At 40.1% G+C, this 27,151-nt stretch overlaps 1 protein-coding gene across 2 annotated transcripts; it reads right to left on the reverse strand.

Moving 5' to 3' along the window:
• Positions 1 to 3,613: 3,613 nt before the first annotated feature.
• Positions 3,614 to 26,458, reverse strand: LOC129368562 (neuroligin-3-like). Of its 2 annotated transcripts, XM_055043598.1 has the most exons (7): positions 25,959 to 26,458; positions 18,311 to 18,981; positions 14,217 to 14,276; positions 13,311 to 13,460; positions 11,782 to 11,967; positions 8,174 to 8,963; positions 3,614 to 5,652 (listed from the first exon to the last, which is right to left on the reverse strand). In XM_055043598.1, exons 2-7 carry the CDS (start codon positions 18,789 to 18,791, stop codon positions 4,860 to 4,862), a joined length of 2,460 nt encoding a protein of 819 aa, XP_054899573.1. In that variant the 5' UTR covers positions 18,792 to 18,981; positions 25,959 to 26,458; the 3' UTR covers positions 3,614 to 4,859. The 2 variants fall into 2 exon arrangements, with proteins under 2 accessions (XP_054899573.1, XP_054899574.1); XM_055043599.1 differs by lacking the exon at positions 14,217 to 14,276.
• Between the last annotated feature and the right edge of the window lie 693 nt (positions 26,459 to 27,151).

The following is a 27,151-nucleotide window of genomic DNA, read 5'->3' on the forward strand; positions in this document are numbered from 1 at the left end:
GGAGCTAAATACAGCGCAATCCTGGGGGAAAACTTGTTAGAGGCTCTGAAAGACTGGAGACTGAGGTGATCCTTCCAGCACGATGACCACCTTAAAGGAACAGATACACAATGAAATGCTTTAGATTGAAATGTGAATGAATGGCCCAATCCAATTAACCCAATTGAGGAGTTCATGTTCAGACTAAACTTGTCAAAACCTCCACAGTAGATGTGCAAAGCAGGTGGAGACATACTTCCACAAGACTTTCAGTAGCAATTGCATAAACGGTGGTTCAACAAAGGTTTGACTCAGGCAGGGGATTACAAATACATGCAGATCTGCACATGCAAACCATTTTGAAAAGACATGCATAATTTTCCTTCCACTTAAGAATTATTGTATTCATTTTTGTATTTCATAAAATCCCAGTAACAGTAAATATACAACGCTTTGAAAAAGAAGGCTATGAAATTAAAACTGAATTCACTTACATTTAATCTTAATTGCATGTCATCACTCTTTAAACAATCCAAGACTTTGCAAGACACCACGATTATCTTAGACTGCCGCTGACGCAAAGCCGTTTGATTAACTCTTTTGGGGACTGACATGCTCACCAACATTAACAGATTTATTTTATGATGCTATCTTCAAAAAAAAAAAGAAAAAAGATCACAGTGGTTTCTATTTTCCCATTCTCAATCCTTTCATGTCCTAAAAAATCAGAGTGGTTAGAGATCAAGAAGAAGCATTAATGAAACATGCTGTTGTGGGAATGAGGCCTTTGAAATGGAGAAAGAAAAGCATGGAGCAATAAAACAGAGGGGAGACCTGGAGCATCAATTAACCTCTGTTCTTTCCGAGAGGAAGTTGATTGGCTGTCGACTTTGCATGTGAGAAATCAACGTTAGCTTTGATTATCGAAAGAACAGCTTACTTGTTTGACAAAAAAGAGAGAATTTTTTAAATGAGCTACACTGCAAATTTGGGTTTGATTGCATAAAAGCGTTGTGCATGTCAATGTCATATATGAGATTGTGTGTAGAGGTCATGGGATCTCTGTGAGTTGTCTTTGTGGCTGTTTGCTGTGAGGCAGATGCACTTGCAAATATTTGCACACTAAACGCAGCAATATGCATGGGCTCTCACTATGTTTGCGCCCTCCTTTTCACTCTGTGATCACTGTCTACGCTTCTTATGTTATCTTTTTGTGGCAAACCAGACAAGCACCCATCAGACAAACAAACAAACCCTTGATAATTCAGCTGGGATGACCTCCCGTGTTGAGAGTTGAAATTATTTGGTTTGCAGAGTGATGAAGGAAAGTTCAGGCTGAGCTGTTTTCCAGCTGGGTGTCTATATGCCTGCGTGTTTGATTGTCTTTTGTGATTATTACAGGCTCTGTGTGCGGCTGTGTGTTTGAAGCCTGCAGGGTGTACAAGTAGTCACACAGTTTGAAAAAATCTTCACGTTTGCTTTGCGCTCTCAGACTTGTAGTCTGATAGTCTGACAGTCAGACCATGCAATTTCTGGAGTCTGTCAAAGAAATGAGTGGTTGCCACTTCAGAGCTGTGCTTGCAAAAGAATTCATATCCCGTATGCTTTTTTTATAAAATATTTTTTGTCACGTTGCAACCAAAGATTTCCGTGTATTGTACTGACATTGCATGTGGTAGAATATCACAGAATAAATTATGTAGTGTGAGAAAAATGATACATGTTTTTAAAAATGTTTTGTCAAAAGAACAAATGAAAAACGTGGCGTGAAGTTGAGGTATATCTCCAGCAGCTTTGCACGTGTAAAGACTGAATGGTTGAGAGCATCTATGGAAATCAAGCTTTGCCACAGATTCTCTGGTTCTATGTTCGGGAACATTGTTGTGCTGGAAGGATAATCTGTGCCTTAAGTCATTGCAGCTTCTAAAAAAAGTTTTCTTACACGATTTGCCCATCCACTTCAATTTCCACACCATGTTTCATGGTGATGATATGTTCAGGGAGAGTGTTAGTCTTCAGTCACACATACCATTTTGCTTTGGGTCAAAGAAGGGGTATTATGTAAAATTATGATTTTTTTTCTTTCAGTTTTATATCATGCTAAAATGATATTCCCTCATCAAAAACATACCAGGATTGTTGCTTTGAGACTTTCAGTGTCCAAGAACAGCTTCCGTCTCACAGAGCAGCCCTCCCACACGACTCTCCCACTCAGCTCCTTCAGACTAGTGGCAGCGCCAGTTAGAAAAAACCTGGTTAAAGTGCCACTGAGCTCAAAATAGCTTGTTATTATAAACTTAGCAATATAATTCTCAGTGCAAGGCTGCGAAGTCTGTTATAAATGCTAAACGCAGAAAAGCTGTTATGATGACATTCTGAAGGCGGAGAGTCAGAAAGAACAGGAGCTTCTTAAAGAGACAAAGGCCCAATTTCAAGGCGTTAAATTGCAAAGCCAATTTCTTTTAAGTCAAGTTTGATATAAAGCATTTTTATGAAAACTGAAGGTAACAATTATTTGATTGTGCTATAAAATGGCTTTATGGTGTCTGGAAAATCCATACTACTATTCTTTTGACATTACAAATTTATGTTCAACTGAATCTGGATGAAAACATTGTCTGTATATTGACTGTATAACCAATACTTTGGTGAAAGTGTCAATATTGAACATAGCTAGCACTAGTGCAAGAGTGACAATTGGAGTTATGAAAATGTAAAATGTTTTATTTTGAAAGGCTCCCCAGGCAGGGAGAAGAGCGAACATTCAGTGGCAGCTGATTGAGTAGCAGAAAAGAAATTAAATGCTCGACACTGAGAAAGAGCTCAATTGTTTCTGTGGATTATTCTACAAAGGAGAATCACAGTATCTGGACACCCACAACTCTTACACTAGCTTGAGCTAACAGCTATAGAAACTCAGAAACAAATTGTTAGGTCAGTTAAATAAAGAAGTGATGTCAATGAAAGCTGAGGTGCGTAAGTGTGCAAAGGTCTTCAAAGTTCTGCAGAGTCGATGACTACAGACCTCCAAACTTTATGTAGTTGTCAGATTATTTTGAGGTTAATGCACAGAGAGCTTCACTGGGCAACACAATGGATGAATCTGGATTTGGGAGTGTCCATGAGAACAGCACCTGTCTGACAGGTGAGATAATTGTGGCGCTCTTCATCAGAAGTGTGGGCTCAAACCCTTAATTTAAGTGAAAGTAATTCTTAATGCTTCAGCATGTCAAGACATTTTGAACAATTTCATGCTCCCAATTTTGTACAAACAGCTTGGGGATGTCTCCTTTGTGTTCCCAAATGAAGGTTCACAAAAAGAAGTCACCCCACTGGACATCTTTGGGACGATTCAGCAACTGTAAATCTAGCCATTCTCATCCAACATCAGTGCCCGACCTCATAAATGTGTTTCTGGAAGAACGTTGAAAAAATCCCATCAATTCGCTCCTGAACCTATAACCTTAAAACCTTTAAATGCTCATGGAGCAATATTTAACTCAACCTTCATAATTCATCCTTTCACAAGTGTTTGATGTCAAGATCCCAAAGTAGATCCATCACAAAATGATGATACAAGGACAGAGAAATGACCATGTACAGTCAAATCTCAATGTTTGACAAGACATATATGTAGTTTCAAAAATCTTTTAATAGCTGTCTCATTTAGGTTATACAATGTTATGATAAGTTCAAATAAATCAAAGCTCAATTCTTCATGTCCATCATGTCCATTCAGTGTTGGAAAACTCCCATATTTAACAAGAGCGTGGGTCCAAACCACTTGCAGAAGGAGCAATGTTATGCAATAAAGAGTCATAGAGCTCCTTTTTCTTTTCTTTTCAAATGATGGATAACTGAAGTGGTACACATACAGCTACAAAGTAATTACAGTCATCTCTCTGAAGGGCTTACAGTATTCATAAACAAACAACAAATAAAATATCAGTCTAAGTTTATTCTGTACAAACAAGCCAAGCCAAAGCCAAAACCATGAATTAGTTAGAGTAGGAAAACACATCTTAAGCAATATTTTTGTTTATAGTGAAGCAGAAGTTATATCCCTACAGTGTACTTTGCTGAAAAGAAATGAAAATCACATAGAGCCAAAATATAGCAAGGATACTCAAGTGGACTACAATAAAATACACAACACTACATATGCAAAACTGAGAGGTTAATTTTAACCAATGCCTAATTTACATTTCAGCATGTCCACACGCTCACACACCCACGCCAACCCACTCACACACACAAGCGGATGCCATATTTGCACCACCGGATCGGAACATTTTGGCGAAGTTGGACATTTTCATCAAGTGTGGCCATCATTCATTCACTGCAGCTAAGATTCCACAGTAAGTCAGTGTTTAAACAATGTACAAGGCATTTTGAAAATAATTACAGTAAAAATACTTTTTCATAATAAGCAATATGACATGAGAAATGCGTATAAAATAGCTTGATAATAGCAACAGTAGTAATGCTTCTCTTCTTTTCCAAGAACTCCCCTCCGGCCACCGTGAGTCGTAATGTCACTTTGTTCCACGAGAGCAAAATAGATATCACAGAGTAAGAAAAAGCTTCCCATACAAATCCAACTGTATAAACATTATACTAAGTTCCTGCTAGGTAAAGTTCCAGAAAGTGGAAAATGAAATGCACTTTTTTCTCTTTTGAACTGCCTTCGACAATGGTTATTATAAAATGACTCTGCAAGTAAGACTTCCTACTATGAGAGAGCAAAGGCAGGATGTTGTTGGCTGCACACCTTTGGAAAAGACGAAACAAACATATTCAATCCTAATTTACGTACACATTCTAAAGACAGCTGTAAATGTTCGTATTTCGCATTTTGTCACATCCGCCCTCGTGCCAGGCTATACCCGAGTGGTCGAGTGGGTACTGGGCAAGCCTGTGGAGCTGTAGCCAGCGGGAAAGGTGCTGTATGGACTCATGTTGGAAAGGCCCATCAGAGAGTTGGGGATCATGGTGATGTTGTTGGGGGTCATCAGAGGGATGTCGTCTGGGGAGCGGCGCTGGCTTAGAGAGTAGCTGGGTGAGGCGTGAAGAGGATTGTGGAGGGCTTCACATGGGCTCCTCTGCTGGGACGACAGGGTCTCATCTACCGTGTTGGTGTGGCTGGCATTATTGCCTTTACTCTCACGCTGGGGGCTGGGCTGCTGGGACGTCTCCTGGCGACTGCGCTTGTCCTTGCGGTAGTACAGGGCGGCGAAGGCCAAGACGTTGAGGAAAAGCAGTGATGCTCCCACGGCGATGGTGACGCTGAGTTCTGTAGAGTAATCTCTGGGATTGGGCATGATCAGGGGACCCATCTCTCTACCGGCCTCACCGTCGCCATGAGACGTGGACATGGGAGGCCGGCCGGTGCTGCCGGACCTCTTGCCATTGGACTGGGTGGGGTCCAGAGGGGTGACTTTGGTGGTCGTTGAGGAGTAGTGGAAAACATCGTGGAGGTTGTAGAGATGGGGGACCAGGTGTTTCCAGAAAGCTACTTTTGTGGCTCTGTAGTGGTCGCGGATCCGAGGCTTCAGGCCAATGTGCAGATACAGTTGGTCGTAGGGGTCATACTTGGACCAGGCGACCTCCTCAAAGCGATTGGCCTTGGTGTGGATGAACTTGGTGTCCTGCGGCACTGGCTTGTTAGGATCCCTGTAAATACAACACAGAAAACCTTAGCGCACAATATAAACAGGAGATTAATGATTATATCAGAGTAGATTAGATTTAGGGTTGGAACTTTTACATAGAATTTAAAGTGTCAAAAATTTACAGTGCACTTAAACACACTTTTTTGTCACATTCAAAAGTCCTAAACCAAACCTTTGTATATACATCCACTAACAACAGTGGTATCTGCTTTTCTTGGCCCAATGGAGGTTATTTTTGCTTTGAAAAGAGACAATTTGAACAATAGTTAAAGAAAAGGAGTTATCCAATTACTGAAGTTATTAAAGCCTAAAATATTATCTCAAAACAAGATACAGTGCTTTGCAAAATGTACTCATACATTTTGAATGTTTTTACATATTGCCATGTCACAACAGAATGTTTTATTGAATATGTATTTGATAGATCACAAAGCAGAACAGAAGTGTAAAAAAAAAAAGAAGACATAGTTTTAGTGATACCATTTGAAAAGGGCATGCAGTTTTTCCAACCTCTCAGTAAAGACATTGTAGAATTAGATTTTGTGGTAATTACAGCTTCAAGTCTTTAGGGAAATGTTTTCCCCATTCTTTATTGCAGAAAAAACTAAACTCAGTCGTACTAAATAGAGAGTATCTGTCAAGAAAATTTTCTTACCATTTTACAAATTCACAAATGGAGGCAATCAAATTTAGGATCTACATCCTAAATTTGAAGCTATGTTCATAAACTATGAACACAGTTTTGGCAGTGTGTTCATAGTTGCTGAACACGCTGGACAGGAGTAAGAGATCTCCACAGCATGATGCTGCCACCACTACATTAGTGGCCATGTTTTATTTTGCGCCATAGTTTGTTTCAAAATGACGAATTGAAGAGTGCTCCACAAACTGCTCAATGTTCACTAATACTCTCCAACAAATATCTCGGGGTCTTTCAGAACAGTTGCCCGCCACTCACTAATTATTTGACCTCTGAAGACAAGACTCTGTCCGTGGAGAGTTGATACATTTGTAAGGCACTGCAGGGTGCCATGTTCATTTACAGAAGGCAATTCTGAAATTCCACCAAAAGGGAAGACAGATTTCTACAAATGAAAGAGCTAACGACACACAGAGTAATATTCCCATCTCTCCTCAAAGAAACAGCTTTTACTTTTTCCTACACAGCAGCATTAGCAGCCCACGGTGACCCGTGCCGTGCTTTTGCCATCTGCCGGGGTCAACCTACACAAAGATTTATTACAGCCGTAGAGTGCTCCCAGCAAAGCAGCAGAGGAGTCCTCCACTAAAGTGAAACTCACTTGAGTGTCTCTTGGCTCAGTGAAAAAAAGAAAAAAAGAAGAAAAAAAAAAGTCCCAGCAAGGCTTTGCTTAGAAAAAGGCCTGCAGAGCTTTGCACTGTTGAGAATCAAGATTTTTCCTTTTCAACAGTCAGCATCAAATTCAAGCTTGTCTCGGATGATAAGCATCATTTTCATGGACAACTTTTTGAAATGTAATTTTTGATGTGATTTCAAAACTCCCCAAGATGAAATGCGAAGAAAAGCATTGGGACAGGCAGAGACATGTTTGTTACTTTTTAGTCATATCAAAAGAAATAATTAATTTTCATAACAAATTAAAGATCCCAAAGGGAAAGATTATGCCTAACAAATTGATATAGTAAATTATGATTCTACATCAGTTGCATAAAAACAGTATGACAGAGAAAATCTTCTGAGGAGTTAATACATTTCAAAAGTTAACATATTTTATGGTTAAATTGTTACATTTTTATTAAATACTTCATAAAGTTTAAGTTTGTTTTCTATTTAATACAAACTAGCAAATAAATAGAATCAGGAAGATCCATCCATCCATCCATCCATCCATCCATCCATCCATCCATCCATCCATCCATCCATCCATGCATCCATCCATCCATCCATCCATCCATCCATCCATCCATCCATCCATCCATCCATCCATCCATCCATCCATCCATCCATCCATCCATCAACTATGCACTGCTCTATGACCTTAGAACTGCATATCTTGAATGGGCAAGACAAATTAGATAACTAAAATCCTGCATCTGCTTGACATCTAAATATAGAAAAATATTGTACTTGTGGTTGTGTACGACATGAATAGTGACACGAAAAAACAGGAAAACCGGATAAAATTAAAGAACTTGTTGACATGTATCCTAATTAAAATTAGTCGCAGCACAGGAAGCACACCCTCGTTTCAGTTTTTAGACTTTAAGGAATTTAATAAAAAGTGAAGCATTTCTTTTTCCACAAGAGAATTTCAGCTTGATAACAAAGAAAAAAAATGAGATGAGGATGAGAGAGGCGTAAGTGGGAATTCAGGCTGTGCTTAATTAGTGGACTCCACTTCAGAGAGAAACCAGCGCTGAGGCAAGTACTCAGTCACACCGGGAAGGTTAGATTAGATATTGAATAGGAATCAGAAGGTCAACTACAACAAATAAACCAATCACAGTGAAGGATCTTGTTGGCAGCTGCTGATGTAACTCACCCGCTCTTTGCAAAGTTGGTCCAGTACGTCATGACCACGGCACTGAGCATGATGTCATTCCTGGAGAAGTTGCAGGGGAACAGATCCGTGGGGCCCACCATCGGGATGCCAAACACATAGGGCACCTCGTCTCCATGCGCCGAGTCTGACCACACGGGCTTCATAAGGCTCTGGCAGTGGTGGTAGAAGGCGTAGAAGTACGTGGGCGAGCCGTAGCGGGCGTGCAGGTCGGCTGTCACCACTGACGGCTCCACCCACTGGTGGTCAGTGAAGAGGGCGACCAGCGTTTTCCTCCTGGTTTCCGGATTGTCCTTGTCAGCCCAGTCCGTGTACATAAACTTAATAGTCTCCCTCAGGGTGTCCTTACCCTCTGGGTAGCCGTACAAGCTGTCCACAAAGTCTGACACGGCAAAGTCAAAGTCATTGCCAGAGACCCCGTCCTCCAGGTCCATCACGTTCTCCACGAAGCGCAGCCCTTCGCCCTGATTCACGCCCAGCATGATGTCGTAGTTAAGGAACTCCCCCTGCTCCATCAGGATCTCCGGGTCATCGGGGATCACGTCGCCGTCAATCACTGGGCCGAAAGCCACGCGGTAGCGGTCGGCCTGGATGTCCTGCTCCACCAGCTCCTTGGCGCTCTTCTTCTGCAGGCAGGACACCATGTCCACGGTGTCCAACACGTTGCAGCCAACCCTCTCTGCAAGCATGCGCGTGTACTTGACTGGGTGGTAGTTGACAGCCCAGCTGGAGAGAGCTGAACCGCTTTGGATGATGGCTCTATGGAACAGACCTTGAAAGAGAAAATTCAAAATTACAAACAACAACAAAAAACACAGGATAAGAGCTTGTGTTTAGCCTTATAAATGTTTTCTGATTCATACAGAAAACCCCTGAGCAGAATCCTGATTCATGTCACACTGATGTAGATTCTCAGTTATGATTGTTTTTTGTTTTTCATTCCATAAATGGGGTTTACACATGTGGTGACTGACAGGAAACATCACACTGATTCAATTTAATTTAATTTATGTGTACAGTTGTAAGCTGCTCTGTCTTTTTTCATGAATGACTATCAACTACAAGGGGAAACCTTGAACTAATGTGAATCTTCAGATTTTTAAAAAATCTTTAGTTATTTTAGTTATTTTAATAACTAAAGTCCTTGTTTTTTTGTTTGTCTGTTTTTATTATTGCATTTCTTTTCCTTCCATCTCGTCGGTGTATGCAAATTAGTAGATTGGTAATACATGAAAAACAAGAAATTTTAAAGGGATCACAATAGTGAACATTTTTTAAAAATGTGGGGAAATCAAAATACAGTTGTGTTGCACTCAAAAATGTGTTCTGAAGGGAAGTCCATCACGCAAAAAAGAGCAGAAAGGGAAACAGAATACTGTATTTAATTGAACAGGCAGATTGTACAAATGGAATTGAAGAAAATATTATTAAAATCACCCAGGCAAAAAATAATTTGGCCCAAAAAAACCCCAAAATTTATATACAGCAAGGGGATTGAGAGATGAAAGCAAGCAAGGAAATGTGTGATGTGCTTTGTTAATTGTGGAGCATAGAGGAGCAAAGAGTGATGAAACCAGAGCAAATGGAAGGTTGGTAAGTATAGAAGTGTGTAGAACTTCTCTTTTTTAAAATGTAATGATAAAAAATTGTCCAACATTTAGTCTGCTATTCCTTTCATGTCTTTCATGTGTGTGCCTCTCTATGCAGATCACGTCTGGGCATGTCAAACTAATGGTCAATTTGCAACACTGTGTCAGCGAGTAGGCGTCGAGTTTTTACTCCACCAGTTCTTTGCAAACATACTGTAATTGTAGAATCGTTAATATGGTGTCTCTAACAAGCTGCGGGGCTTACACAGACTGCTGACGCCAACTGTACAGGGGGCGGGTGTATGCAGAGAGCTGAATATGCAGTAACCCTGATCCTTCAATGTTGATACGGGAAACAAGCCGCTCTTTTGAATTGTTTACATGTGGTGCATCACCTCCGTCTCTGGGGAATTTGCATGTAAAGTGACACGACTCTACCTTGGTGCTTGAATGTGTACATTCAACAGAAGAATTGTGCAGCAGAAGTGTTCTTGCAGGTTTTTCAAAATACATTTTTTATCAATTTCAGGGCAGCAGTGAGTGGGTCTACTTCAAAGACAGCTGGAGGTCTTTGTGCATTGGCTCCAGTGAGAGCGAGCACATCCAATACAAATTCCCACAAAGGACAGCTGCTGTAACCTCTCTGGCACTGATGAAAACACAATCTCTGCCCGTCTTCTGATTTTGTGCAGCATCATTGAGTGAGCTGGAAGATTAGTAAAGCAACAATAAGAGGGTTCAATTCTCAGATGCTGAAATACAGACATCTGAGACTCACAGCGAGGCTTTGAGAGGACGTCTATAAAATGTGCTTCCTGCTTTTCAAGGAGTTTCAATCACCGAGCGTGGTGGGTTGTATCTGCTCTCGTTGGGTAATATCATTACATTACCAAACCAGGCCGTTTTTGAGACAACATGCCAGTTTTGCAGGGAATACTGCAAAACTGTTTAATATATTTTGTTGGGAATTTATGTGAGAGACCAACACAAAGGTTAGATCATACAACAATAGTACATCACAGGGCACAGTTCAATGCAAGGTATAAAAGTGGAACAACATATACCTAAATTTAGAGTTTAAATGCCTTTCAGGTATGGAAGGAAACATTTTTGAGGCTGGTCAAAAATGTTTGACTGGGTCAGAGGTTCACCTACAGCAGGACAAATGTCCTGCAGCCTAAGCTACAAATGGTTAGAATAAAGCATGTTCACCTATTATAACGGCCCAGTCAAAGTAAAAACACAAAATCCAATTGAGAATCTGTGTACACATTTTAAAAAAGTGATGTTCAGAGCCATCCAATGTGACGAGTAATTCCATGTAATATTCCTCTTTGTGTTGGTTTATTTCATAAAATCCCAACAAGTTACACTTTGTATAACATTATGACAAAAAGTTATATAAATATTTTTTGCAAGTCATTCAAATAGTTATAGACTTTTTTTTTTATTATTTCGACGATGTCTGTTAGGCGAAAACATACTGCTTATTTTAAAGTTTTGAAATAAAGTTAAACCGATTTGTGAAAAGTCGCTGCTGTTTTGGTAACTATTCAACTTTGCTGACATGCACACAATTGTAAACAACTCCATCGCAGCGTATCTGAAAAGTAAATCAGCTATATTGGTGAAAAACCTCTCAGGTGGACCCTATGGCATGCTGAGAACTTTATAAAAACAACAGGCTTCTTTAAGAGATTCACATTTTAGGTGGGGGGAGAGAGCTTTTAGACTGATTAGTTTGTGTGGAGAGAGACAAAAGCAATCACTTACTTAACAAATACCCCATTTACCCCACCCTGTCATCACAACACTTCACCTTCCAGCCAGAGCATGTAGAGCTATGCATAAAACATGAAGAAAGTTCTGAAATAAAAGTACTTGGTTTGAATATGATTTTTTTTTTTAAAAAAAACAAGGGAAAGCATAGTAGAAGCATATTGAAATGAATGACCTAGATATTGACTGATGAAGCTTATGTGGGAAATTGCACATTCTTACCCTCTGAGTGGTGGGACAGCGTCAGCAGACTGACACACGAAGCTCCGATCCCAGAACCAAAGACGGTTATGCGGCCTGGGTCTCCTCCAAAGTAACCGATGTTTTTACTGATCCAGCGCAGAGCCTGAATCTGATCCAGGAGGCCGTAGTTTCCCTTCGCCGCCTGGTCACCGGTACTGAGGAATCCTGATGTATACGGGGAGGCAACAAAGGCAAAGCTAAGATTAAGGCTATGTACTACAGCGTAGTCACATCTTTGATCCAAGTCTGTTGCCCTGCAGGGAATCTCAATGAACAGAGACAGGTTCCCCTCAGGTGTAAATATGTTTTTACTCTCTCCCTCTCTGTTTCTCTGCTGTCGTCAGCTCCTTATGGTAGACCCTCAGCATCACACCCCTCTTTGTGAATGTGCTACTCATCAAACCTAAAATCTCCTCTCACAATAGTCACTTTATCCCTTGTGATGTGCATGAATTAAATTGATAAAATAACATAAAACAGAGGGGCTTTTGATCCCTCTGCTTGTTCTCCCTGTCTGTTTGCATCTAAAAGTCCCGGATAGAAAGAAGACAAAACATCAGAAACAGCAGCACTGACCTTGTGAATGCTGCAGCATTTTTCATCTGAAGCATTTTCACTCCCAAGAACAATACAGGTTGATAATTTTGTCCAAATTAGATACTTATATGTGAACCGAAATAATTGGGGGTAACAAGGACTTTGTGCAAAAAGCATTTATGAGGCTTTGCGTTGTTATTCCACAAATAAAATGACAGAAAACATTTCTCGCTCAGTCAGATTTTCCCATACATTTGCATGTTATTTTATAGTGAAAACATAGCTAATCTTTCCTGACTTTTCTGAGTTTGTTTAAATGGGGAACAGCAGATATTGTGGAGGAAATGGGTTATCCAAACTCGTTAAAGTAACCCAAACTCAATCATTTAACAGCTTTAACCCTCTAAAGCACTTTATCTAAATTACTATTCATTAAATTAAAGAATATAAATAGTTACATAAAAAATGCTTATCTGGAAATGGGATCCTTTTTATCCCTTTATATTCTAAATTAAACATTTCTGCCTGGATATTTCTGCTTATTTTAATTGCACACTGTTCTTTAAATGTTCTGTGAGTAAATATATATTTGCCCATTTATCCATAACAACTGGAACTTTCAATATCTAGGAAGTTATTCTCGCAATTTACCATCCATTAAAAGAGCGGCCCTCAGATAAAATTCAGTGCCACTTGCAGCAGGAGTGAAATTGATGTAATAACCCAACATTGGCTGGAAACCGCAAGGTCTCCCCTTTCAGAAACCATTGGAATTTTTCAGATAGTGCAAAATCTGCCAGTATTACGATTCTATAAATTCGGCTGGATCAACGGCGCTCCATTTCGGAAGGAGTTAAACTGTGCTTCGGATCGGCCCTGCTTGGAAACTTAGGCGTTAATAGAACAAAACAGGGTTAAACTGAATTTAACACACACACACACACACACACACACACATACGGTATAGTTACCTAATATTCCAATCCTGTAGTTGAGAGTGACGACCACGACGTTCCCATAACTGGCCAGAATGCTGCCATCCATCATGTTCCCAGTGCCCTCCATATAGGAGCCTCCGTGGATGTAAACCATAACAGGTCGGGCTTCAGAGTCCCTTATATCTGCACAGTTGACACACACATGCACACGCACACACACACACATGCTCAGCAAACAAGTGCAGGGACAGCAGCACTGAGGTGGAGAATTAATCGAGAACTGTTGCTGAAACTTTATATCACAACTGCCCAGTATGAGGTATGAGAGAGGTCTGCTTGGAAAATGTGCTTGGAAGCAAGCCAGAGTGGTAGGCCTGTGGCATAAAAGCTGTAATGACAATCAAAAATGCATGGTAAATACACTTTGACAAGCGTTATGAAACTAATCAACATTTTTTTATGAGGTATGGAGGTGTCGGCCCAAGCAGACTTGCCATAAGCACTAAATCTAAAGTTCTCTCGATCATACATGATATTTTTTCATCCATATTTGAACTCCTAAGGACAAGGTTAAAATAAACGTTTGCTCTCTGGTTGTATGAACCAGAAAAGGAAAAAAAATCTAGTTCACTATACTGACAAATGAGTTTCTTTAGACGGACCTTTAAGGGAGATAAGCAGATATTTCAGTCTGCGGATCAATGCGTGGAACAATAGAGACGGTGCACTTACTAAAAAGACTGCAACAATTCTCAATTCTGGACAGGAGATGCACTAATAGAAACCTATGCTGTCATAAATCAGATGCCCTTATTTTCATTTCGCTCAAAGAAAGAGAAAGAAAAAAAGAACACAGTTGTTCGGAAAAGGAAGAAAAAAAAAGAGATTTGAAAAAGAAGAATCCATGCATCAAAACTTTTGAGCTGGCAGAAAAAATACCTTCAGATATATGAATCTCAGCGTGTGAGAAAGCCGCCCCCCTTTTCTTGTGTTGGCTTCCTGGGATTCAGAAAGGGGGAAAAAAAGAAGTACAAAATTCAAAAAAAGCAAGGTAGATTTGACTGCGCCTCTTATTTATTATACCGCTCCAATCAAACAGGCAGCAAGAAGAGGAACGAGCCAGAATCTCTTTCTGGCAAGAGAAAAACATCAGACACTTTTAAGTATGGCAGTTAAAAAATGGACAAACTGGTGCCTTAAACAAGGTAAAGTTTGTTTTTTTTTTAAGTGCAGTGCTTGTATTTCTGTAACCAATAGATCTCCATCACGTTTGATAGTCATAGATTCAAACAATTTAAAACTCAACATCAATTCCAAGAAATGACCAAAATAACAATTTTGGTCATTTTTTGCATTATTTTCTACAAGCTTTTACAAATCTCGATTCCCTACTTAATGACTTTTCATTATAATTTCACTCTAAATGTCAGGAAATAATTTGCACGGCACTGTCAAGCACAACTGCATTTGTAAATAAATCCCCTTCAGGCTATATACGTCAAATTGATGTGATTTGGTAATTCTTCTGCGTGTTAAATATAAAATTTCAAAATGATTTTCCACCCAGAGCATAATTTGCATATTAACGAGATCATTTTTTAATTCCCTAAATGAGTAATTATATTATTAATTCCACAAATGTCTATTAATCAGGCAACAGACAGACAAGCTTTACTCTAGCCTTGGCGCCACATTCATCTGTTTTTAAATTTCTGTCCATTAAGGCAGGATGAGCCGTTTTGAGATGCTTCAGCCTAATTCGAGGAAGTTCTGTTTAAGCGATTCCCTGATTCTACGAGTCTGGCAGTAATTGGGTCTGGTGAAACTGAATTCAGATTTCTATAAAAGAAAAAATGTACAACTCATTTAGACAGGTTGGTTTGGTTTAATTAATCAATTAAATAAAGACCTAAAAATTGATCTCTAATCAGCATCTTATATTGAAATTTGCTGATGATCTGAAACATCTAAGAAATTATTCTTGGGAGTGACTGAAGGTGAATCCTTCATTATTCCTGCAACTATGTTGATTGCTCAAGTAAATCACTGCAGAATACATGATCAAAAACACACAGTGTACTGCTCAGTATAATGAATAACTAACAAGTCAGAAGGTGCATTTGAAAAAGCTCAGAAATCAAGAAAATACCTTGTTTGGAAGCGCTGGAGATTAGTCTTAGACATAACACCTGAGCAAAAGTGAATAAATATTGAATCACAAAATGCATGAGGTGCATTTCAAATGAACAAAAAAAAAAAAAAAAAAAAAACCCAGAGGACCAAAAGGGTCATGTCGCTCTTCTAATGCATTTGAAACGGAGAAATTTAATTGACCTGCTTTTGTGCCAGGTGGCCGGGCCCATGGGGATCTTAGGCGAGGGGATTTATGAAATGCATAGCCTGCACCATTTTGGACAGCTACCTTTCAAGCAGGCCGTTTATTGGCTGTTGCTATGTTACCACAGGCAAAAAACAAACAAACAAACAAACAAAAAAAAAACAGTCTCAAAGAGCAGTGTGGCAAATACACAAACAGAACCCGGTTCAGCTCTGAATGTTGAATGTTTTGCACTGAGCGCCTGTGAGGGGAGGTGAAAGCCTCTCAGAGATTGTGCTTAATTAGCACCTTGCAGTAACGGGAATTAGGAGAAAACTGTTAGTCAGCGCTGGATTTCCAAATCACATAGCGTTGCTGCCGTATTACATTGTTCTGTTAATCTACAGATTCACAGCAGACACACAAAGTGTTCCCTCGCCGGTTCATTTCACAGCTCAGAAATAGGAAAGGATTCAGCATGCAATAGTCAGTTGACTCCTGCGCTTCTTTAATTGGCCCCCAGCAGACACACTGTCTGAACAAAGCAGTGACTCATTAATAAGAAGACGATTTTGGCCAGAAAAAAATGGATTTGAATAAAAGAAAGTTATTTCTAAGCAGCCCTTACAAGGCAAGGGATGAAATGAGATTCTGATGAAATGCCAGCCTGACCATTGTTTCGTAATATCAGTAAAATATGTTCACAAGTTGCTTTTTAAAACTGGGAAAACGGTTATCTGACTGACATCATGTATTTTTTATTTTATTTTGTTATTTAGTCTTAGATAAAACAAAATATAAAATTAACACCTAGTACATATTTTTTGCAGTTTTAAAGTTTCAGTTTGTAACTTTTATAAACATTTTTCTTACATATTTGTTGAAACCATCTCTGTGCCATGGCAGAATAACATGAGACAGAAAATAAATAAAAGTTCTTCTCCGTGCGGTTCTACAGTCATCTCTAGAAATTGGTAAAAAAAACAAACAAACAAACAAAAACAATCAAAGCCAGGAGGAGGGACTTAGCACTGTCAATCATCCATGTGTATGCACTGCTCACACACTCCCACAACACAGCCTGTCATGAATACACAGGTTAATATGGGTGGGCGCTGATGATGATGGACAACCAGTTTTTCTGTGACGGTGAGTTGTTTCTCCACCAACACATACACGAGCATCATTGACAGCATTAAGACCGTCCTCCAGGCTCTGATAGTTAGCTTTTGACCAGAAACAGCATATTTTTGCAGATGGCTGTAGGACCATTCAGAGAAGACATGGGAGCTGGATTTTTTATTTTTTTTCCCACAGATTGTTTGTTTCATGTTGTGCTGTCACCATGACAAGTTTTAAGAAATATGTTGAAAAAAAAAAGATTCTTTATAAATGCTTATTTCTGAGAAGCACAACTACAAGCTGGTTGATTAGTCAGGCTATCTGCTCTGGTAGTAAGTCAGTAATGCGCTACTAAGCAGACCAGTCATTCGCAGCTTGCTGGCCTTTAATAAGACTGATGCATGTTCCTTTTTTTTTTTTTTTTTTTTTTTGCACAATTACTATCTATGTTTTTCACAATTGCTTTTCTAAACAGCCAATTTATTTCTTTTTTTTTAACCAAAGGAAACTGTAGTAATCTTCATTCAACTGCCTGAAAGGCAGTGTGCAGCAAAATGTAAGGGAAGTGCATTGCTAGGTTGGATTTTGCAGTGACTGTATTAAAGTTTTAAAGTTGTGACACAATCATTGGTTGCAGTATACGGCCTGGAACAACTCACCTATGCTCAGTGGCTGAACTGTTAATAAAAAACAAAAAAAAACTGCTGAATTGTAAGGAGCCGCCACTCTCTGGAGGTAATGGTCCTCTTCCTGCCTCCACAGTCGGAACCTCTCACAAAGAAAAACAGCCAGGATAAATGGAAGTTTTAGGAAAATAAGTCTCCGTGGAAAAATGTTTCCGGTTTGATCATCAAGATGAGGCTTTGTCGCACTAAAACTGGTCCTTCTATTGTTCATTTTAACACGAAACAAATGCACCATCATAGCTGATAAAACTGCAGTTTTGCACAAAAACCCACATCCATTATCTATTCTTTTTATATTGAGCACCCTGTCTCTTTTTTGTGCTCTACTACATAAAACTCTGCTGTGTGGAGAACAGGGTCCACCACTGACTCCCACAGCAAGCTCAGCTTACGATGCTTTTGGTTTGAAAGCTACATTACTCTCTGTTCTGCACAGGGTGAAAAAAAAAACTGCTGTCACTCGGGCACTTTCTCTGACATCTCATTAAAAGGTTTCTAAACTGTGGGAAGTTTTGAAAATATAACTTTTTATAACCTGCCGGCAACCGGTCGGCTCCAGTTCCTTCTGAACAGTTTTGATCCTGAGGCTGTGATTTTTTTTTTTAGTCTTATTCTTATTTTCAAATCTATAAAGTAGCTTTGATTACGTTGTGTATAACTTCACAACACGCTAGTTGTAGTTTTAAGGGTGCCAACGAGCATCACGTTAACTCACGAACCAAACATTTCTGCTTGTGAGATGATGGCATCATGTAGAAAAATGGTAGCATTGCTTTGAATGATCAATCAGCCTTTGCAGCAGTGGCATGAGCATTGGTTGCAGAGCTCATGGTGATCACAGGACAACAAGCGGCAACAGCGGCGAGCGGCAGACATGGACCGTCATCGGTTTTACCCCACCCACTCACCATCCTCCGTCGGAGCGTAGATGTTCAGGTACAAACAGTCCTCGCTCTGATCTTGAATGTACGTGGCTACTGTGTCCAGGTTATAGGTAAACCAAATGGGCATCATAATCTCTGGCGCCGTGTTGTGAATGTTCTGCGGGCACACGGGCATAAAATGGGTCGCGTTTTTGACCCCGGACCACGGCGAGGGCTGCTCGGGGGGCATGAAGCGCTTCTCACCAACAGGCGGAGCGGCGTAGGGGACCCCGAGGTACTGATCGACGGGTCTGAGGACCTCGCTGGGCACGGGCACCCGGAGGCCCCGCAGTTTCCCATACTGGGTGGTCACAGTTGGGTAGAATTTCTGGCTTGTCGCCTTGGTCAAAGACCAGGAGGAACATAACATCCACCAAAGGAGAGCACAGTGAGCGACGGTTGCAGTCCCTTGCTGATGGAGCAGGTGTGCGGGCAACAGATGGCCTTTGAGTGTAGCCAGCCACATGGTCTGGGCAGGACAGTGCTGTTACACAACACAAACGCACACTCTAGTGTCTGATTAGACCCTCTGCACCGACCCCGTCAAACAGGCATCACTCGATTCGTCTTGAAATCCAATAGTTATCGAATCCAGATGCACCTCGGTCAGAAATGGATCTGCCCTGCTGCGTGTTTTCATGGCAGTGCATATAGATCTGAAAATTAGAAAAGATCAGTAAGATAATTAGATCACACAACATTTAATCATCATTTGAAATCTTTACTGTGCAGTGAAGAAATTGAAGTGAAAACTTTCGCTTAGAAAACGAAGCACTTAGTTTGAATTTCCAGCCAAAATGAATATGCTAATGCAGAAAAAGATCTAAAGCAAGAAGAGACTCTACAATTTACAGTTCATATTCTATGTATTTTATTGCAATGTCTACAATGTGAGCCTAATAAAAAGGAAGACGGATGTCTGAGATGCTCTTTGACTGACAAATTGAACTCTGTTTTTATATTATGGTCTGTTTCCCTCTAAGCTAAAGAGGAGAGCAGGATGCCATCAATGCACGGCGCAAGAAACAATAACCTGCGGCTGCAATAAGGTGCACTGCTGCTCATGGGATGAGTAAGCTACACACTTTAAAAGTGATAATCATTATGATACATTGGTTTGGCTACCAAAGTGTGACAGTTTTATCCAGGTAGGCTTTTCTTTTATGTCAGAAGGACAGTTCACAGCATGAACATGCAGTGCTGGTCACAGGTGGACAGACTCTCAGTGGTTCGATTCAGATCATTTTGATTTTCAGCTTTTGATTCTGCATTTGAGTTGTACTTCTTGCAGGGCGAGAACTGTCCTCCTGAGCTTTGAACTCTCCGACGAGGGAGGATTTGTCTCGTGCCACGGTGCTTTTGCGGCATAGCACTGACACGTTTGAACCAGGCAAGGATTTCCAGAGGATAATTGAGGGTGTTTAGAACATATCGGTGCAGCTGACCTGGATGGCTTATGACACAGTGAGGGTGGAGACTTGTGTCAAGGGGGGGAAGCGTGTTTGTGTGAACCGGAGGAGGCGCATCGCGGATGCAGAGCAGCTGTCTTTGGAGAGGCTGAACTGCAGCCGGTGCTGAGTCATCACAAATTCAAACTGCAAATTAAGTGATGTAAAATCGTGCTCTGAGATACTACGTTCAAGTGAAAGTTGCTGGTTGCAATGTCGTTGCTGGCTGACTTTATTAAAGCAGCGTTTAATATAATTTACAGCTATGACTGGGAAGAAAGAAGTCTCTACTCTAAATACCTTTAATGCCTAATAGAGGGACATCTTAAGGCCAGATGAGGCAGATATTGAGCTTTTTAGAAACAATGACAAGAAGTATGTTTGGAGAACTTAAGAAGGCGGTACCTACTGTAAGGTTTTGTGGTACTGCGCTTAACATCTAATTCACCGGACACTGGATATTCAAGCCTCAAGGCGAAATTTTGATCCAGCGTGCATTATTTTTTTAAAAATCCACAATTACTTCAAACTTTGTGTTATTAAAAAATCCACTGTACTACGTATTATCAGAAGCAGGGTCTGCATATCAAGCAGTGTGATTTACTTTCCAACTTACACCAATTAGCATCGGCTTTTCTCAAAAGCTTACCGAGTGTTTTTACAGGAAGAGGTGATGCCATGCGGTGATGGATGAATCCCAGTCAGAAGTGCTTCAAAGCTTTGCTCTATGAATCCAATTTGGAATGAGCGGATATTTTTTAAAAAGTTCACATTTTTCAGCTCCAGCTTTCGGTTTGTGCTTTCTAAATTTAAACACATCATTTGGCTGAGTTGCAAATCTTTGCATTTTAATTTAATCACATTATGCACAGAATTTTGTCTTTCTTTAATATGAGGAAAAAAGGGAGATAATTGAGAATTGTTTGAGTTCCAGAATCTAATGTTTCCCAGCATCCAAAGCTATGTACACACGCTTTAAAAAAAAGCATGTCTCTATATGCTGCAGAATACTAATCTCCACTGATCTATTTTATCAGTCGAACCGAAATCTGAAAAGCACTTCTCAAGATAAAAGGCGTTAAAAGCTCCTTTTGATTTTTTTGGTAAAAGGAACAAGAAAGGCAAATGAAATAAAATTCTTTCATATATAAAAGGCACACTCTCCAGGAATAAAAAACCTTCTGACCTGCCGATGCTTCACTCTTTAATTTTCAAAACCTCTGCACAATGAATAGATTATTTGTATCTTCCGTGTATCTTTCTGTAGATCTAAGCAGCTCTGTTAGAGACTGACATGGAGATGCATAATGGAAGTGTTGCACATTCCCAGAATAAACATGTCTGATGGGACCGCACAGGCACCGAACCCTCCACATACAGCAGAGTAAATTTAGGCTCGCTGAAAGATTCGATGAAATCTTCCAGGAAGCTGAAACAATCTGTGTTGAAGGTTTCTTTGTGGTGGATTTTAAAAAAATATGTGGTTTTGTTTTACTTTTGCTCTGATTTGACCCCGTTTCAGCAACAACAAACTGAAGTGTCATGTTTAAAACCATTTTCTGGTTTCAGACATGACACTGTATGACATTCTTTCTAAAAGTCACACAGGAATAGATGTCACTGATTGTGCATTTGTTTTTTGGGTTTTTTTTGTTTTCTGTGAAATCCAATTCTTAATCTGAGTGCATTTATTCAGTGGGTGAAAAAAAATGCAAGAGCACTTTCCTGCAGTTCGTACAAAATAAATACAGCATAACTTTATTATTTGGTCTTCATATCAACTCTACAGGGCACTATGACTCTTAGCCGTTCTTCAAAATGGGAAAGACGAGAAAACTTGCTATTTATGTTCCATGTATTGATTTATAAAAGTCAGGAAATGGCTAAAAGAAATCAAAACTACTTAAACTTGCTATATCTAAAGTCTGAGTAATATTTAAGTAGAAACAACCGAGATTGTGACAAACAAGACTGGGAAGAGAAGAGTTAGGGAATTTAAAAAATCCTCATCATATTATAATGTTGCAATAAAACATTGACTTATTGAAGACTTTAAAAAAGATTGTTGCCAGTACTGTTTTAAAAAGTTACTTTCAAAACATTTCTAACCAGTTTCTGCAGCTGTATGGCACATATAGTGAGCCAGCACTGTCCTTCAACACCTGCTCCTGCTGGTCAGATAGCTAAAAATAAGCTTTCATGCTTTTTCTTTGCTTACATCAAAAACAAATTTGTCACCTTGGAGATGATTCCAGTCATGAGAAACATAAAACACCTTAGTGTGTAAATCAAACAAATACCATTTATCAATCTTGTAACGATATTTTTCAAATAATGATCTTTTAAAACCACAGTTTGCAAGCAAACACAGCAAATCTGGTAAGCAGCCAACACCAGACTCTACCTGAACAGACAGTTTGCTTTAAAATTATCTATTCATGATCTATATCTGCTTGTCCTTAACAGCTGATTTTTTTTTTTGTGACAATGAACCCCTGTCACCACCTCATCCCCAGATCCAAACTGTTAACAAGCTGGACATTAGAACCAGCTTGAAAGGAACAGCTGTGTTGCTTGTCTTCCATTTAGCTGGTTTGTGATGAAAGAAACCTGCGTCCTGTTTTATGCCAGCCTGTCAATGAACAAAGCAAAACAAGCTTGTTAACCTAATCAGATTTATTGATGAGTTTCGTCAAAAAGACTGCTACTACAAGCTCAATTTTTAATCTGATGAACCTATCAACAGTGGGGACAATTTCCCCCGACTAACTCGCTAAAGTAATTAACCATATTTCTGATGCACCCTGCTTTCCTCTGCCTCTGCACCATTTTGTATGCACTGTGGGGAGTGTAAACACACACACACACACACACACACACACACACACACTCATTTAAAAAAAAAGGTGGCTCTGTCTATCTTTCACAGGTGCTGTGTATCAGCTAACAACAACATCATTACTGCCTGCCAATTTGTGAGCGATGAGACAAATCAGATCACTTTCTCTCTCTCGCTATCACAGAGGTTCATGTGAGAGGAGTTGGACTCTTCTGCTCTGGGTCCAGCTTTGTCTGTATTAATTAACAGTCATGAATGTTCCCTACGGCCAATTAAAAAAAGAGAACAGGACAAGGCTTTTCTTTGTCATCTATCTGCCATGACAATGATGTGAAGCTCCTACGACATTAACAAGGAATTAGCAGAGGACCTGGTTTTCTTCTGTGTAGACAGGGACACATCTTCTGTAGGTAACGTGGGTAAAGCACCCCAAAAGGCTTCATTTGTAGTCGAGGAAAATTGCTTTATTAGGAAAAGATGTTGTAATGGTAAGTTGCCTGAAGTTTATGAGGAAGCGGCGACAGAAGAGATTAAAAACAACTGGAGGTCCAGACAATTTAAATGAATTCCTAAAACGATTTCCCTTTAAATTACACAGACATGGCGCAAGTATCAGTCAGCATGCGCCTTTCTTCAATCTGACTTCAAACCAAACATCTAACTGAAAGTGCAAAGCTATTGTGGATTATTTTAGAGGCATCCACCATAGAACAGGAATTTGTAGAGTGGAATTATTTAAATTTGAATGAAACTTACTAATTTAACAATGGAATATTTAATTAGGGTTACATTCGAATTGCTTTGTTCTGTTAAACCATATGTCTGATTGAAACTTACAACACGAAGTTGGTTTGTCTGCCACCAATATTCCAGTTTGTCGAATCCAGTTTCAAATAGAAAATATGTGTCCAGTTTGAGCTACATTAGCAAGTGTGCTAATCCAGCTATTAGAAAACATGCTTCTTGGTTACAGTTTCTCGACCAAGCAGGACCAAACAGAGGTTCATGTTGACCTTTGCAATTCTTTATTGTCTTACACATTTTGAAGCCGTACTTTGATAGCCGCAAGTTTTGTATGCAACTTTTAAGATTTTATTTTCCTTTGAAAACGAGAATTTATTTCTTTGTTTGATTCATGCTATTTAAAAAGAATGTGTAATAAAATGAAAAATTCATAACTGCAGTTGTGAAACTGTATCTTTGGTATTATTTGTTACAGATCGATCTGACCGTGGAGGCTCTAGATGTGTGCTATATTTTGTAAGGTGGTTGGGGATGGAAAATACTCTGTTTTTTATTCACTGTTGATTGGCGAATATTTGCATCTGGATTTATTTCATAAAATGTAAATGGACAGATATTGCATGTTAATGAGTCTTGAATGAAATTGAAATTAAATGTCGTACAAATTCACATCTGAAAATCAAAACATGCAAAGACATTTGATCACACAGACTCAATAATCTTTTACAACATCGTTTTGCTGCAGTTACAGCAGCAATTACTTTTAGGTGTGTAACTAGCAACATTGCATATTTAGAGGTAGACTTGCTTGCATATTTATCTCTGAAAACTTTCTCAAGCTCGGTATGATTAGATGGAAAGTGATCTTTAAGTCTTGCCCCAGAATCTCAATTAGATTTGGGCCTGGACTTTGACTAGGTCATTCCAAAATAGATGTAAGCCATTCTATTAAAGCTCTGTGTGTGTGTGTGTTTGGGGTTGTTGTGTTCCTCAGGTGTCACACTGACCAGTTTCCCTGTCCATGCTGATGAAGCACATTCCAACAGCACAATGCAACCAATTTCTGCAGCTCCTCCAGTTACCACGTGGCTCTTGGACATTTCTCGTTTTTGCCATTTTCTTTTCCTTTTTCATTTTTAAATGATGGTAGTTGAACTAGATCTGTCCAGGGTGTACCCCGCCTCTTTGACCGCTGGAGATTGCCATCAGTCCATCCGTTATCAAACATGGATGGACATGTTTTTTAAAGTGTACCAATTTACCTACTGCATTAGTTAAGTTCAAATGGTTTGCTTTATCAGTACATCTATTATTCACATGTACCACAGCACATGCTGAAAGAAGCACTTTTCTAATCTATAATGGGAAAGAAGGATAAAAAGCTTTATGGCGAACATTGCTTAGACAGACAATATGCCCAGAATTAAATAAACAGCATACCCCCCCCCCCCAAAACTAAATCTTAATGTTTTACAGCCATATCACATCTAGATGTTTATAATTATGCCATGTCAGTTCAGGGAATTGCTTCCCACAGTGGCGCCCACAGGGAGCGGGATAAGGAGAGCGATGGCTGGAGCAATTGTCTCCAACAACTGTTTATTTATTAACGTATTAATACTTTCATTAATGTATTATTTATTCATTCCTTACTTAGCAGCTCATTTGAATGTCAGCTAATCACTTACCAGCCCCTCACATCCAACATTTAATAGCAACATAATAAAGCTTCTGAAAGTCTAATGGATTTTTTTAATAATTTTTTTTCTGGGGTTTGGGGGTCGATAAATGAACGTATGAGCAACGCCTTTGTAAACTTTCTGGAGGCGCCCCTGTTTCAAATCGTAAAATTCTTAAACCCTTAAACTCCAATTTAGCTGACTGATCCAGGGTTACAGACCTATTAGAGGGATTGCTATAATCATGTTTCACTCTACCAATACTATTCCTACACCTACAGCATCGACAACAAGCACACAGGTCAACACCTATTCGGTGCAAATAAACATTTGTGGGACATCTCATCGATTGCAGGGGTTTTGATACCTTTGAAAGGGGGGAAGCAGGATGATTTCAAACAACGGGACCAGGCTGCACAATGTCCTTGTAGTCCGACTGGCTTGGAACAAACGGTATCCCCAAATCTCCGCTCCCCCCAACCCCATCCCCCCACCCGAATCTGCCAGTGGACCAGACAGGAGTGGGGATGGATGCATGAATAAGGGGAGCATGCAGAGAGCACTCAGCGTAATAATCACCGCTTCATAAATTAACGCAAGGGTCCAAACCCACAGAGAAAACCAAGCCACAGCCCACGTAGCATCGACAAAACCGCTGTAGTGTGTGTTGCGCGGTGTCTCACGGTGTGACTGGGAAGCCTGTTTAATGTAGGTCTAGGACGATGAGGGGGGTGGGGGTGGGGGGGACCAAATCGGACAACGTGGAAGGAAAATATGGACAGTGAAAAGGAAACCAATGCATAACAGCATAACAGAGCAACGGGTTTGTGGAACAATCAGCCCGGATGTCAGCTATCAATCAGGACAGAGATTCGTCTCTCGACAGAGAGAGAGAGAAAAACAGCATCATTAGGTTAACTCACCTGCTTCTACACCAGCTGAAACGCGCTCCATCCCAACATTTTCCTCCCGTCAGTCAGGATGCAAGACGAGGAGCTGGAGGAAGAGGAGAGGGGGGTGATGGTGGTGATGGTGGAGGGGGGGGGATCTGTATAGAATATTCCTCCGGCTTTAGGATATCAAACACTCTCGGATCTTCGCTCTTATCTGCTGCTTCGCACAGCCTGCGTGCTTTGCGCATTCACGACGCCAAGGTCAGGAGCGCCAACGGTTTTAATGGAGCGCCCACCACACAGATCTGTCCACGGCGCCCACTGCCAGCGCGTTACCAGGCAACCACCGGGATACGCCAGTGCATTAAATCCCCCTCCATCCCCAAAAACTAATAATGATAAAACCAGCAAAACAGTATGGGAGGGAGGAAAACAAAAGCCGACTCGTTTCCAATTTGCAAACCATCACCTGGACACCTTCGACCTCGGACGGCACTCATGCGAGCCCAGCGCTTTGTTGACGGGTGCAACCCATCTATCTGCCTTTGACCGAATGAGAGAGAGAGAGAGAGAGAGAGAGAGAGAGAGAGAGAGAGAGAGAGAGAGAGAGAGAGAGAGAGAGAGAGAGAGAGAGAGAGAGACTATTCAAGAGGTGAGCAGATCTGCAAGGGGAGATGATGCCGTGCATTTGGAATCCACGGTTTGCATTGGCGACAGCGTTTCCTCTTACTGTGACCATGAAGAGAAGAAATGAATACACCATAGAAAAACAAGGACGGAAGCATTCCTATGAAGTGGTCGCTACTTTGTGACAAGTCGTCACAACTCTTGAACTTTTATATATAAATGGACGTTAATATGAAAATGGATTTGGAAAAAAAAAAAAAACCCACACAAAGGAAGCCTTTGCTTGCTCCCCTTCTGAGAGACCCATAATAAAATGGTTATTTGCCTTCAGAAATAGCCAAATTTTGTAAATATTGTTCAATGGTGTAATTTTCTAAATAGCAACACTAAGACCCAGATAGGGAAAGGGAGAAATTTTAAGCATAATAATAATAATATCCCAAGCTTTTAATATCTCACTGCAGTCTTCAAATCCACTAAGGTCTGCGGTGATATCAAGAAAAAATGGAAAGCAGTCCAAGGGGTGAGAATACTTTTACAAGATTCTGAATGTATTAAAGAAATAATAAGTTTTACCTGTACCTGAACTCCCTTGC

This window comes from Poeciliopsis prolifica, unplaced genomic scaffold (assembly GCF_027474105.1).
Source record: "Poeciliopsis prolifica strain line A6 unplaced genomic scaffold, Auburn_PproV2 SCAFFOLD019, whole genome shotgun sequence".
Taxonomy (NCBI): Eukaryota; Metazoa; Chordata; class Actinopteri; order Cyprinodontiformes; family Poeciliidae; genus Poeciliopsis; species Poeciliopsis prolifica.

Coding starts and splice junctions, on each gene's coding strand:
- LOC129368562 (XM_055043598.1), bottom strand. CDS start 18,791: ATGTGGCTGGCTACACTCAAAGGCCATCTGTTGCCCGCACACCTGCTC. Junction 13,461..14,216: donor TGAGATTCATATATCTGAAG/GTATTTTTTCTG, acceptor TCAACTGTGCAG/ATATAAGGGACTCTGAAGCC. Junction 8,964..11,781: donor GCTGTCCCACCACTCAGAGG/GTAAGAATGTGC, acceptor TTCTCTTTCAAG/GTCTGTTCCATAGAGCCATC.